The sequence below is a fragment of the Bubalus kerabau genome, chromosome 6, assembly GCF_029407905.1.
Source record: "Bubalus kerabau isolate K-KA32 ecotype Philippines breed swamp buffalo chromosome 6, PCC_UOA_SB_1v2, whole genome shotgun sequence".
NCBI classification, from domain to species: Eukaryota; Metazoa; Chordata; class Mammalia; order Artiodactyla; family Bovidae; genus Bubalus; species Bubalus kerabau.
Genome location: NC_073629.1, coordinates 121,017,208 through 121,031,734, shown reverse-complemented (window position 1 = coordinate 121,031,734; position 14,527 = coordinate 121,017,208). Strand labels below are relative to the sequence as shown.

The 14,527-nt window shown below is 51.0% G+C and overlaps 1 protein-coding gene across 2 annotated transcripts in view; it reads right to left on the bottom strand.

The window, feature by feature from the left end:
- FARP2 (FERM, ARH/RhoGEF and pleckstrin domain protein 2) overlaps positions 1-14,527 on the bottom strand; it is a 99,002-nt gene that overhangs the window by 31,231 nt on the left and 53,244 nt on the right. For both annotated transcript variants that reach the window (XM_055586646.1, XM_055586645.1), the window contains exons 8-9: positions 7,839-7,986; positions 444-539 (exon numbers count right to left, since the gene is read on the bottom strand). In XM_055586646.1, the coding sequence (XP_055442621.1) occupies positions 444-539; positions 7,839-7,986 (244 nt within the window). The remainder of the gene's footprint in view (positions 1-443; positions 540-7,838; positions 7,987-14,527) is intronic.

Sequence of the window (14,527 nt, the reverse complement as noted above, 5' to 3'; positions counted from 1 at the left end):
AGAAAGGAACATTTATTTTCTGAAAGTCAAGGCTTCCTCAGAAGCATAGAAGGCTCAATTTCTGAGTCAAAGACACAGAATACTGGCAACACCCTCCGTTCCTGCTGGACAGAAGCCCCAGCACTGATTGGTTGCGGGGCTCCGGACCACAGCTGAACACTCTGTGCTTCAGCTTTGTCACCCAAAAGAGTAGCTGCAGTGAAGCTACGGTTCTCAGCAGCCCGGGAGCCCGTCAGCCGTGGATGCTCTCAGGCCACTCGGCCACTCCGGCGGCCAGCACCCCCTGACGCGGGCCCCCTGGGCAGGTCCCCCCAGAGCCCATCCCCAGCCACCCATCCCGCTCTTACATTCTTGTGTGCGTTGTGCTGAAACGATATACCAGTAATTAACAACTGAGCAGAGGGCACACCCCTAACTTCAGGAGCTCTCCTGATGACACTCACATGGACCTCCGGGTGGAGTTTGATGAGGAACCTTTTCCTCTTGAAGCTGAGCTTTCGGAGCCTGGACCAGTTGAAAGTGTTGATTCTGGTGCTGCTCTAAAATCCAAGAGACAGACGCTGAGTAACGACACACGTGTAATCCAGACACGCACACACGCTTTCTCATGAAACAGAGGTTTGAGTTGCAGCCTTGCTAGAACGTGCAGCGTTATACTCAGAAGCAAATTATATTTAGAACTCATTATACAGTTGTTTCATTCAGAACGACTCAACTAAAATGTCAGTACTAAACATACTAATCTGTTGTAGGAAGGAGCACTTTGCTGCTCTGATACAGCTTTGATACAAGCTTTTTTTTTGTCAGTGTTAACAGTGAACAGCAAGGACAGCGCTCGGGAGGGGCTTGGGGGTGGCTGGGCAGGGAGGGAGCAGAGCTGTTTCTCAGCGAAGGAAAGAGAGGAGGATGGAGTGATCCCAGGGGTGCTGGACAGACCCTGAGTCGGGGTTGAACTCTGGACTTCCCAGACAGAGCGAGCGCTGGGGCCCGGACCCGGCTTCTAAACACTCTTCACCTTGGAGACTGGGACTGGCTGCTCTACCAGGGTGGGGCAGGCAGGGAACAAAGGGACCGGACCATGTTATTGTGTGAGAAAGTAAGTTAAGTGCTCAGAAAGGACACGGAGGTGCCGAGAGGCACAGAGTCACCTGAGGGGCGATTTAAAGATCAAAAGAAACAATGGCAGCAGACCAAACCTCACATCACAGCCCGAATTACAGCTCAGTGACAGTAAGACCAGGAGACAAGCCAGGTGTCCACACTGACGGAATAAAACAGGTGAGAAAGCCCGTCCAGCAGCCTGAATAATGTAATTTAAAGAGCGGCCTTTTGGCCACCCTGAGGGAAATTCAGCTTTAAGTATCTCTCCACAAATACGAATTACAAAGGACAAAAAGTCTCCTCGCAGGCTCCCCTGGTGGTGCGGTGGATAAGAACCCACCCGCCAACGCAGGGGCCATGGGCTCCATCCCTGGTCTGGGAGGATTGCATATGCCCCGAGTAACTAAGCGTGCACCACCACTCCCGAGCCTGGGCACAGCAGTGAAGAGGAGCCCTGCTCACCACAGCCAGAGAAGCGCAGCGGCAGAGACGCAGCGCGGCCAGCAAGCAAGGACACAGCTTGTGGAAAGTCAGCTCGCAGCGAAGAGGCCTGTCAGTGCCTTCCGAGCAGGTGCCGGATGCCGCCCCCGGCAGGGACAGACGGCCCCGCAGGGCTGCGCTGGGCACAGCCTCGTGCCCGTGACTTGCTGCCCAGGCAGCTTAGTCTCAGCAGCAGCCGGGCCGGGCAGGCCCATGTCACAAATGACTGGCCCAGAGCTTCTGGGGCACCACGGCCGTGAGGACAAGGAGAGAAGTGACACACTTCCTGCTGAGGATCCTGGGCAGACCCTGGCCGGGCGGAGCAGCTCAGCTTGGGTGGGAGCATCTGAAATCATGAGGTGGGCGCACCTGGGGAACCCAGGTGGGGGTCCCCGGTGAAGGGGCTCGCGGTACGCTCTTGTACTTCTCTGAACTTGAAAACTTTTCAGAATAAAAACTCTGAATGTACGGAAACACTCTCTGGCATTTTCTTTTCTGTCCTTGGTCTTCATGACCATTTACTCTTTTCCACAAACTCAGGATGGGGGAACAGCAAGATGAAGAATGCTTTCCATTCAAGATACTAAAGAGAAGCCCAGCACTTTAGCCGTAAGGAAGAAGGAGGCTTGGAAACATGCACAACACGGACATGCTCTGAAACGAGGGGAAAAGAGGTGCCAAGGCCGGTCCCAGGGAGAGGCAGGGGAGGGGTGTTCGCGGACAGAGGCGTAGGGTCAGCAAAGCTGGGCAGGGTGGGCCCAGGGCCCGGGAGGGTGGCGTTGATGTTTTCTGGAATCGGGGCGCCAGCTGCACGATTCTGCGAGTACATTAATACTGAAAACGCTGACTTACACTTCTGAAGGGTGGACTTCACGTTCTGTGAATTCCATCTCAATTCTTTGCATTCCTGAGTTAAGAGATGTCCCTGAGATCCCGACTCAAATGTCAGCCCCACCTCCCCGCGGCCGACACGCAGTCACCCCACCTGCGGCTCAGAATGGAGGCTTCTCAACTCCATCCTCAAAACCAGAAACCTTAAAACATCAACAGAAGAAAAGGCCGCACCTCGGCTCCTGGCCCTGGACGCAGGGGCTCAAGGGAGTCGGGAAGAGGGCCTGTCCGACAACGCCTCCGCGTCCACAAAGCTGGCTCAGGCTGCTGTCTGCCTGGACTGCACCCCACGGGCCCCCCAAATCTGACCTGTGCTGTTGATCATGTGAGTGCTGCTTGCAAACTGGGCAGGGGTGGATCGCAACTGTATTTTCCTCCTTTATCTGTAATTCTCCCAGAGTTACTAACTGCCTCTTTCCATAATTTTCTATGCACCCATCACTGGTTCAGCTCAAAACTTCCCTGCAGACCCTTAAAACTCTCCAGTGTGATGTCACCATGACGTCACTGACCGGCTTTCTTTTTCGGTTGTGCCACAGGGCTTGCAGGATCTCAGTTCCCTGACCAGGGAATGAACCTGGGACCCAGGGGTGGAACAGGAGACGTGGGTTCGATCCCTGGAAGGGAAGATCCCCTGGAGGAGCAAATGGCAACCCACTCCAGTATTTTTGCCTGGAAAATCCCATGGACAGAGGAGCCTGGCGGGCTATAGTCCATGCGGACACAAAGAGTTGGACACAACTGAGCGTGCTCACACACACACACACACACACACACACACACACACACACACACACACACCACAGCAGCAAAGGCCTGAGTCCTAACCACTGGAGCCCCAGGGGACTCTCCGGTCAGGTCTATTGCTTTCCTGGCAGTCTTCCCTGGAGCCCCTATGTCCTTCTGCTGACACAGGTTCTTCACATCCAAGCATGGCCACGCCCCAACGCTTCCCAACACATTGCCCTGTGTTCTTGGCTCCCACCTTGGTCCTCTCCCACACCTTCGGCCTTCAGAAGGCTGCGCGGGGACTGAGTTTTCTGAAAAGCAGCATGTCTGGAAATGCTTTTACTTTCTTCTTGTGTAGGAATCTGGCTGCACAGGCACGGAACTCTGGGCTGGAAATGACTTCTTTTCACATTTAGAACCTCCATCCACCAGTGTCCAGCGCATTTCATGCCTCCGCGCCTCTCCCCAGGAAGCCCTCTGATCTTTTGTGTTCTGACATCTCAGAAGGACAAGTCCTGCCGGATCTCCATTCACTAGGAATAAAGCCTGTGGGCACCTTCCATCTGGAAACCGGTGCCTGGAGGATTGGACTTTCTCCTCCTGTAACGTCTGTAGCAATTCCTGCGCTGCTGTTTGGGTCCAGCCTCTAGAACCCTGGGATGCTGGGCCGCCCGGGCGCTGCTGGAGTTCCCTCTGCTTCTCTCCCATCTCTCACCCTTTGTCTCTCTCTGCTTTGCGGAGCTCTCAGCCACGTCTCCCAGGCCTGCTGCCGCCAGCCTGCGCCTCTCTGGGCCCTGTGTCCCTGTGCCTGCCCGGCTCTTGCTTCAAGGTGTGGGCTTTTCTCCTACTTCTGAGGCTTCTCTGAGAAGGTCTTACATACACGCTGGAGGTTGGTGGCAACCCTGCTCCGAGCAGGTCTATGGGCACCGTTTTCCCAACAGCATTCACTCACTTCTCTGTACCACATTTTGGGAATTCTCACAATATTTCAAAGCTCTTCATTATTATATTTGCTACGGTATTTGTCTTCAGTGATCTTTGACATTACTAGTGCAAAGGGATTATGACTCTCCGAAGGCCCAGATAATGGTTAACACTTTTAGCAATAATGTACTTTTAAATTAAAAAAAGAAAGAACATGCGATACAGTAATATACTAACAAGGCACCAACATGAGTCCAGATTTAGCATTCCCCTCTCCCCTCTTCGTCTCCCTGGTGGCTCAGATGGTAAAGCCTCTGCCTACAGTGCGGGAGACCCAGGTTCAATCCCTGGGTCGGGAAGGTCCCCTGGAGAAGGAAATGGCAACCCACTCCAGTATTCTTGCCTGGAGAATCCCATGGATGGAGGAACCTGGTGGGTTATGGTCCATGGGGTCACAAAGAGTCAGACATGACTGAGCGACTTCACTTTCACTTTCTTTCTCCCCTCTTCTGAAAGCCTGCCGCCTCTAGTCACCATCTGAGGGGTGGCCAACGCCAGCTTTTCCGCAGGGAATACATTGTGTGTGTGTGATTTCCCCTCTTTTCCCCACAGGACGCAGCAAGTCGCACACACAGCTCTGAGCACTCTCTCCGTGTAGCAGCACATCTCAAAGGCTGTCTCGTCCATCAGGACAGCGTCTGCATCGTCTGCACAGGTGGCCAGTCGCCCCGTGACGTGAGTGCAGCACCGTTTGCATAACCAGCCTTCTAACAGTTAATTACCAATATTTTACTATGACAAACCAGGCCAGAATCAAAACTCACAAGAGAGAGTTTACGCTCATGCTGAAGCTGTGCCCTGTTCCTTGGGGACGAGGGATGGGGTAAAGAGGCTCTCCTGCTTTTGCACCTCCTCCAGCCCCGAGTTTCTGCTTCTCTGAGTCTCTTCCTCCCACAAGTTTGGCACCTGCCCTGCAAATACCATCTTCCTCGGAAAGAAGGCTCTCCTCAAGTTCCTGGTTCTCCCTGTCACCATCTAAGTTTAGCAGGAGGCCCCAGGTGTGCCTGAGCCAGGGTACCATCTGGTAAACCCTGGCCAGGCACCGAAGGGATGCTAGTCTACGGGGCACTGGACAAGGTCCAGCGTCTCTCCAAGGATGCTTATTAGTTGAAAGAGAAAGGCCAATAATGATACAGGGGAAGAGCCAGAAAGCACAGGGTCAGCTTTCGCATCGCCAGGGAGGCCAGGTGGTGCCCCAGGTCATCCCCGAGGGGCCACGTGTCCTCTGCATGCGGCCCAGCTGGGCACCGTCTGACTCTAGCCACAGGAGAACGGCCCCCAGACTGGTCCAGTGTTCCTGATCGCAGGCGGCTGCAGCATGACAGCTGAATGTTACGGCTGCTTCTAGACTGGATCCTGTCCTGCAGGAAAACAAGAGCTGCATGGACACGACTGTCCAGGTGACAATGGGGACAGGCCCATAGAGTCAAGAATCAGGGGCCTCAGTGACAGCTGCGCAGCAGTCCCAACAGGGTGTGGCCTCTTCCCGGGGAGCACACAGATGCTCTCAGGGGAAAGGGCCCTGCGAGGGCAGCGCACCTTCAAGGCTTCAGAAAAACATGCGTGTGTGTCTGTGTATACATATGTGGCCTGTGTGTGTACGTGTATGTCTCTGTATATACATGTGTCTGTGTATATGTGTACACACATCTCTCTGTGTATGTGTGTGTCTCTGTGTATACATGTGTCTCTCTGTGTACATGTATGCACACGTCTCTCTCTGTGTATATGTGTGTGTCTCTGTGTATACGTGTCTCTGTGTATATATATGTGCACACATCTCTCTGTGTGTGTCTCTCTGTGTGTATGTGTGTGTCTCTGTGTATACATGTGTCTCTCTGTGTATAGGTGTGCACATGTCTCTCTCTGTGTATATGTGTCTCTGTGTATACATGTGTCTCTCTGTGTATGTGTGCACACGTCTCTCTGTGTGTATGTATATGTCTCTGTGTATACATGTGTCTCTCTGTGTGTATGTGTGCACACGTCTCTCTGTGTGTGTCTCTCTGTATGTGTCTCTGTGTATACATGTGTCTGTGTACATGTATGCACACGTCTCTGTGTGTGTGTATATGTGTGTGTGTGTGTATGTGGTCTATGTGTATATGTGTCTCTTTGTGTGTCTCTGTGTGTGTGTATGTGGTCTATGTGTATATGTGTCTCTGTGTGTGTGTATATGTGTGTGTATATGTGTCTCTGTGTGTGGATGTGGTCTGTGTGTATATTTATGTGTCAGTGTGTGTACATGTGTTCTGTATGTCTGTGTCTGTGTGCTGCTATTTAATGCACATGTGATCTGTGTGTGTGTATGTGTGGAGGGGCAGGGAGTGAGAACACAGGCCGGGGGGAACCCGTGTGACGAGCACGTGGGACTCTGTGTGCTCTTCTGATTCTCAGTGCTTTCAGATCGCCTGCGATGAGTCTTTGAAGAGGCTGGCCGGCAGCTCCCAGGGCTGGAGTGGGGACCCCGGGGTCAGAGGCCCACTCGCAGGCACTGCCCTCCACCTCCAAGGGGAGGCCCTCTCCCGCCGGGGCAGCTGCTCTAACTGTCCTGCCGTTGGCCTGCCGGTCTCGGCCCCGCCCCAGCGCCCATCCCACTCGCCTTCCGAGCTCCCAATTCCGCTGACAGCCCTTGCTCTCTGTGGTCTCTTTTCCGTTCTTGGTTCTTACCGATGTCAAGTTTAAAAAATTCCTTTACTGTTATTCCAGTGGGGATTCTGAGGGAGTGGAAATGGATTCAATCTGCCGCCTTTAACCCAAAGTCTCTAATCCTTTGCTTTTGCAATTTCTTCTGGTCATAGATGACTTGTCCTTTTCCGGAAGAGTAACAGCCTCAATTTAGGGCTGCGCTTGCTCCTGTGTGCCGCGCAGGAGCCGCCGGCAGAGGGCGCGCGAGCGGGGCCTGGGCGCTCCGGAGGAGGCCACACACCACGCTGTAAGTGCAAGCCTGGCCTTCTTTCTGACAGGAAACTGAAATGTGATGCCTGATTTTAAAAGAGAAAGGAAGAGAAGGCGAAACTAAGTGTTCTTGGTCGGGGAGGCCGGACTCAGACCGGCCGTCTGGGGGGCTGCGTGAAGCCCGCTACGGAGAGAGGGGAGGGAGGAGCTGCAGGGCGCGTTCCCCGAGGTGCTGAGGTCCCTGCCCGGGCGGCCCGCGCCAGCGAGGGCTCTAGAGCCCGGTCGGGCGTCCGCAGCTGCTTCCGGGCGCTTCACACCAGCCGGCCCAGCACGCAGACACGTCACCAGAAACACAGCTCGGGGCCCTTCATGCGTCTCCTCCCCTGCTCACATCCAGCGGGTGCAGATGCCCCCAGGACCACGGGCAACACCCCAGAGGCTCTCCAGGTGGCTCGGGCTCCTGCAGTCAGTGGGACTGTGGCTCGTGGCGGAGACCCCACGGGCAGCAGCCCCCAACCCCTGGGGGAGATGCCGCCCTGCAGGGTGCTCTGAGCCCCTGGGTGAGGTTCCGGGGGACGACCTTCCAAACAGCATTAGAAGGAAGAGTGGGCTCCGGGACAGAGTCCAGGACTACGAAACGGCCTCTCTAAGGGGGACAGGCTGGATCGCACAGTCCAAACGCTCTGCCTCCCGGTCTGAGGCGACTCAGCGACAGACTTCCCAGCGCACGTGAGGAGGGCACCCTGCACACCTACCTGGAACACCAGGACCCCCGTGTGCGAAACGGCCAGCTTGATCTTGGCCCCCTCCCGGTCAGAAGCTGAGTGAAACCTGATGCCGTACATGTCCAGCTTCCGAGCAATTTCCAGCACCTGGAAGTCTGACTCAGCGGGTGTCTGGCCCCTGCAATGAAAGACACCAAGTTCACAGCGCTCCTGAGAGCAGAAACTCGGACAGGGAGACCAGGAAAACAGAAGGGACACGTAAGCAGCACAGGGGCTCCGATCTTCACTGGGCTGGCCACTCCCCACAGATATTTACCCACAACAAAGAGCACTGCACACAGGCCACAGAAACTGTCCCCTTCCTTCCGGTCTGTACTCCCCAGAGGGGCGGATATTTTCTTTGCACTCCTGAGATGCTCAACCTTATGATTTTATCTTAATACAGACAAAGTGACGTGCCAACATTACAGGCAGAGACGAATACTAAAGACGGGACACACCACGCATTTAATGGTATTTAATGGTATCTCTGACTTGAGATGGATGGCATAACTGACTCGATGGACGTGAGTTTGAGTGAACTCTAGGAGTTGGTGATGGACAGGGAAGCCTGGTGTGCTGCAATTCATGGGGTCGCAAAGAGTCGGACACGACTGAGTGACTGAACTGAACAGAACTGAATGGTATCTAATGGACTTTGCTGGTGGCTCAGACGGTTAACCGTCTGTCTACAATGTGGGAGACCCGGGTTCGATCCCTAGGTCGGGAAGATCCCCTGGAGAAGGAAATGGCAATCCACTCCAGTACTATTGCCTGGAAAATCCCATGGACAGAGGAGCCTGGTAGGCTACAGTCCATGGGGTCGGAAAGAGTCAGACACGACTGAGCGACTTCACTTTCATTAAACCCACTTCAAAACTTTAAAAGGTACAATGCTAACCATTAGAATATACCTTTATAAAAATTAAATTATGCAAATGAACAAAAATAGAATCACCAAAACAACTGGCGTTATCCTCGCCTGGCACATGGTCCGCAGACAGTGAGTGGCTCCAGGGCGGGGCGCTCAGGACAGCCCAAAGCCTCCGCGAGCAACTTCCATAAACAGCTCTTTTTCTTCTTGCTTCTGAAAGCCTCAGTTTTTAGATCTTTTAGGAATAACACAACTGCTTGGCTTACACCATTCTTGGAATTTCCATTTTTTGACGAAAATGTCCGTCCTTTGAAGCTGATAGACACTTATCAACTGACACTCTAATAAGCCATCAGCAAGGCAATGACCCTGCTGCATGCACATGTCTCCTTCACAGGCTCATCTCCTGACGGACACTGTGTTCTGGCCATCGTAAGGAACGCAGCTGTGAGCACGGGGGTGCGTGCATCTTTTCCAGTCAGGGTTCCTGTTTTCTTTCCATAAACACCCAGGAGTGGAATTTTTTATTTAATTTTAGATTTTTTAAATTGGAGTTGATTTACAATGTGGTGTTAGTTTTTGGTGTAGAGCACAGTGAATCTGATACATAGACATAAGTCTACCCTTTTCTAGATTCTTCTCCCATGTAGGCCATCACAGAACTTGGTCTATTTTTGGTTTTTGAAGAACCTCCACTTTGTTTTCCACAGCGCTGCACCGATGTACGTTCCCACAACAATGCACAAGGGCCCCCTCCTCTCCGCATCCTCACCAACACTTATTTCCTGTCTTCTTAAAAAAGGACACATAGCTGAGGTACAATATTATATAAGCTATAGGTGTGAAACAGGATTCATAAGTTTCAAAGGTTACATACTCTATTTATAGTTGTTATAAATACCAGCTATATATTTAGAAATCAGTGAACTAAAATGAACCAGAATGGGTGAATTTAATTCAGATGACCATTATATCTACTACAGCGGGCAAGAACCCTTCAGAAGAAATGGAGTAGCCCTCATAGTCAACAAGAGTCCGAAATGCAGTACTGGGGTAAAATCTCAAAAATGACAGAACGATCTCTGTTTGTTTCCAAGGTTAACATTCAATATCACAGTAATCCACGTCTATGCCCCAACCACTAATGCCAAAGAAGCTGAAATTGAACAGTCCTATAAAGACCTACAAGACCTTCTAGAACTAACACCAAAAAATCATGTCCTTTGCATCACAGGGGACTGGAATGCAAAAGTGGGAAGTCAAGAGATACCTGGAGTAAAAGGCAAATTTGGCCTTGGAGTACAGAATGAAGCAGGGCAAAGGCTAACGGTTTTGCCAAGAGAACGCATTGGTCATAGCAAATACCCTCTTCCAACAACAGAAGAGAAGACTCTACACATGGACATCACCAGATGGTCAACACTGAAATCAGATTGATTATATTCTTTGCAGCCAAAGATGGAGAAGCTCTATACAGTCAGCAAAAACAAGACCAGGAGCTGACTGTGACTCAGATCATGAACTCCTTATTGCCAAATTCAGACTTAAATTGAAGAAAGCAGGGAAAACCACTAGACCATTCAGGTATGACCTAGATCAAATCCCTTACGATTATACAGTGAAAGTGACAAATAGATTCAAGGGATTAGATCTGATAGACAGAGTGCCTGATGAACTATGGACAGAGGTTCATGACATTGTACAGGAGACAGGGATCAAGACCATCCCCAAGAAAAAGAAATGCAGAAAAGCAAAATGGCTGTCTGAGGAGGCCTTACAAATAGCTTTGAAAAGAAGAGAAGTGAAAAGCAAAGGAGAAAAGGAAAGATATACCCATTTGAATGCAGAGTTCCAAAGAATAGCAAGGAGAGGTAAGAAAGCCTTCCTCAGTGATCAGTGCAAAGAAATAGAGGGAAATAATAGAATGGGAAAGACTAGAGATTCTTCCGGAGAAGGCAATGGCAACCCACTCCAGTGCTCTTGCCTGGAGAATCCCAGGGACAGAGGAGCCTGTGGGGCTGCCGTCTGTGGGGTTGCACAGAGTCAGACACGACTGACGCGACTTAGCAGCAGCATAGCAGCAGAGATTCTTCAAGAAAGTTAGAGATACCAAGGGAACATTTCATGCAAAGATGGGCTCAATAAAGGACAGAAATGGTATGCACCTAACAGAAGCACAAGATAGTAAGAAGAGGTGACAAGAATACAAAGAACTATATAAAAAAGATCTTCATGACCCAGATAGCCACGATGGCATGATCACTCACCTAGAGCTAGACATCCTACAGTGCAAAATCAAGTGGGCCTTAGGAAGCATCACCATGAACAAAGCTAGTGGAGGTGATGGAATTCCAGCTGAGGTTTTTCAAATCCTAAAAGATGATGCTGTGAAAGTACTGAACTCAATATGCTAGCAAATTTGGAAAACTCAGCAGTGGCCACAGGACTGAAAAAGGTCCGTTTTCATTCCAATCCCAAAGAAGGGCAATGCCAAAGAATGTTCAAACTACTGCACAATTGCACTCATTTCACATGCTAGTAAAGTAATGCTCCGAGTTCTCCATGCCAGGCTGCAAACGTGAACCAAGGACTTCCAGATGAGTCAAGATGGATTTAGAAAAGGCAGAGGAACCAGAGATCAAATTGCCAACATCTGCTGGATCATAGAAAAGGCAAGAGAGTTCCAGAAAAACATCTGCTGCATTGACTAAACTAAAGCTTTTGACTGTGTGGATCAGAGCAAACTATGGAAAATTCTTCAAGAGATGGAAATATCAGACCACCTTACCTGCCTCCTGAGAAATCTGTATGCAGGTCAAGAAGCAACAGTTAGAACCAGACACGGAACAATGGACTGGTTCAAAATTGGGAAAGGAGTATATCAAGGCTGTATACTGTCACCCTGCTTATTTAACTTATATGCAGAGTTCAGTTCAGTTCACTTGCTCAGTCGTGTCTGACTCTGCAACATCATGGACTACAGCACGCCAGGCCTCCCTGTCCATCACCAACTCCCAGAGCTTGCTCAAACTCATGTCCATTGAGTCAGTGATGCCATCCAAGCATCTCATCCTCTGTCTTCTCCTTCTCCTCCTGCCTTCAATCTTTGTCATCATCAAGGTCTTTTCTAATGAGGTGACTCTTCACATCAGGTGGCCAAAGTATTGGAGCTTCAGCTTCAGCATCAGTCCTTCCAATGAACATTCAGGACTGATTTCCTTAGGATGGACTGGTTGGATCTCCTTGCAGAGTACATCATGCGAAATGTCAGGCTGGGTGAAGCACAAGCTGGAATCAAGACTGCTCGGAGAAATATCAATAACCTCAGATACACAGATGACACCACCCTAATGGGAGAAAGTGAAGAACAACTAAAGAGCCTCTTGATGAAAGTGACAGAGGACAGTGAAGAAGCAGGCTTAAAAATCAACATTCAAAAAACTAAGATCATGGCATCTCATCCCATCACTTCATGACAAATAGATGGGAAAACAATGGAAACTGTGACAGACTATTTTTCTGGGCTCCAGTATCACTGCAGATGGTGACTGCAGCCGTGAAATTAAAGGATGCTTGCTCCTTGGAAGAAAAGCTATGACCAACCTAGGGAGCACATTATTAATGTGTTTTTAAAGCAGAGACATTACTTTGCTGACAAAGGTCCATCTAGTCAAACTATGGCTTTTCCAGTAGTCATATATGGATGTGAGAGTTGGACTATAAAGAAAACTGAGCACTGCAGAATTGATGCTTTTGAACTGTGGTGTTGGAGAAGACTCTTGAGAGTCTCTTGAATTGCAAGGAGATCCAACCAGTCCATCCTGAAGGAGATCAGTCCTGGGTGTTCATTGGGAGGACTGATGCTGAATCTGAAGCTCCAATACTAATACTTTGGCCACCTGATGTGAAGAGTCAACTCATTAGAAAAAGACCCTGACGCTGGGAAAGACTGAAGGCAGGAGGAGAAGGAGAAGATGAGATGGTTGCCTGGCATCACTGACTTGATGGACATGAGTTTGAACAAGCTCCAGAAGGTGGTGAAGGACAGGGAAGCCTGCCATCCACGGGGTCGCCACGAGTCAGACGCGACCGAGCAGCTCCAGCACGGGCTGCATCCCTGTGTGACGGCACAGCCGGCAGCTGGCCTGGTCTACACACAGCAGCTGCTGCTCTTACTCCGCTGCCCCGTCCCCCACTTCCCCCGCCCTCTCCCTGCTGCTATCCCCTGTATCACGCGTCTATATCACGTGTCTGTTTCTATCTTGTTCTATCCACTAGTTTGCTGCATTTCTAAGATTCTATATGTAAGTGAAATCATGTAGTATTTGTTCTTCTCTGTCTGAGTTATTTCACTCGGCACAATACCCTCCAGGCCCATCCATATTGTTGCAAGTAACAGGGTTTCTTTCTTCCTGTGGCTGAGCAGTATTCCATTGTGTGTGTGTATATACATGTACACACGCACACGCACACGCACACATGCACACACACACACGCACGCCCGCATCTTCTTTGTCCACTACTCTGTTGATTTGTTTCTCGTCCTCTGTCGCAGCCTCTGGCAGGTGTGAGGCGGTGTCTCACCGTGGTTTTGATGTGTGTCTCCCTGCTGACTGGCGGCGCTCAGCATCTTTTCACATGTCTGTGTTTCTTTAGAAAGATGTCTCTTCAGGTCCTCTGCTCAGGTTTCAATCAGGTTGGTTGTTTTTTCATGCTGACTTGTATGACTTCTGTGTGTATTTTGGATGCTGACTCTTTACCAGACATATTTTCTCCTATTCAGTAGGTAGCCTTTGTTTTGTTGATAAGTCTCCTTTGCCGTGCAAAAGCCTTTTGGTTTTATTAGGTCCCATTTGTTAATTTCTGCTTGATCCCCTTGCCTGAGGAGACACATCCAGAATGACAGAGTTGACCCTTGAACAAATCGGAGGTTAGGGGCCCCAACCCTCTGCACACACCCGCCATCAGTCCTCGGTATCCATGGTTCTACATCTGAGAATTCAACCCGCCTCGGACCACCCCATGTAGCATCTGCTACTGAAAACAGCCCGTGTGTGAGTGGACTTGCCCAGGTCGAGCCTGTGTTGTTAAGGGGTCTACTGTACTGCTAAAGTCCATGTCCAAGAACACACCGTCTGTTTTCTTCCAGGAGTTTCATGGTTTCAGGTTCTACCAGGCTTTTTCTGGCTCCATAGCTTAAACCAGGACTAGAGCCTTGGGTGCTGGCTGCCTGTACGGCCCCAGGCTGCTGGCTCGGGCGCATCCTTGCGGTTCATTCTTGTCACTCATACTCGTGGTTCATCTTTGCGGTTCATTCTTGTGGCTCAACTTTGCGGTTCATCCTTGCAGTTCATTCTTGCGGTTCATCCTTGCAGCTCATCTTTGTAGTTCATTCTTGTCATTTATACGCGTGGTTCATCTTTGCGGTTCACCCTTGCGGTTCATCCTTGTGGTCCTCGCAGAGTGGGCTCCGCCCGCCACTCCAGCCCACAGGTCACAACTGACAGCTGGAAGCCAGTGCTGCCCGACCAGACACGCAGAAGGCCCCTGTGGCTGCGAGCAGAACACGTGGACAAGCACAGTCCTTCAGGAAGGGGAGGGCACCTTCAGTGGTCTGACCTGGGTCTGTGTCACTCAAACCTGCCCCCACCCCAAGCCCACAGCAGGGCCTGCAGCGGAGCCTCACCCACAGGGCATCGGTGCGTCTGCAGGCTCCCTCGCCGGGGCCAGGCCTCCAGGACCCTCCCCGCCAGTGGCTCCCCAGCCTGGCCCGGCCTCTCCATCTCTTAGTCCCTCTTCGGTCACC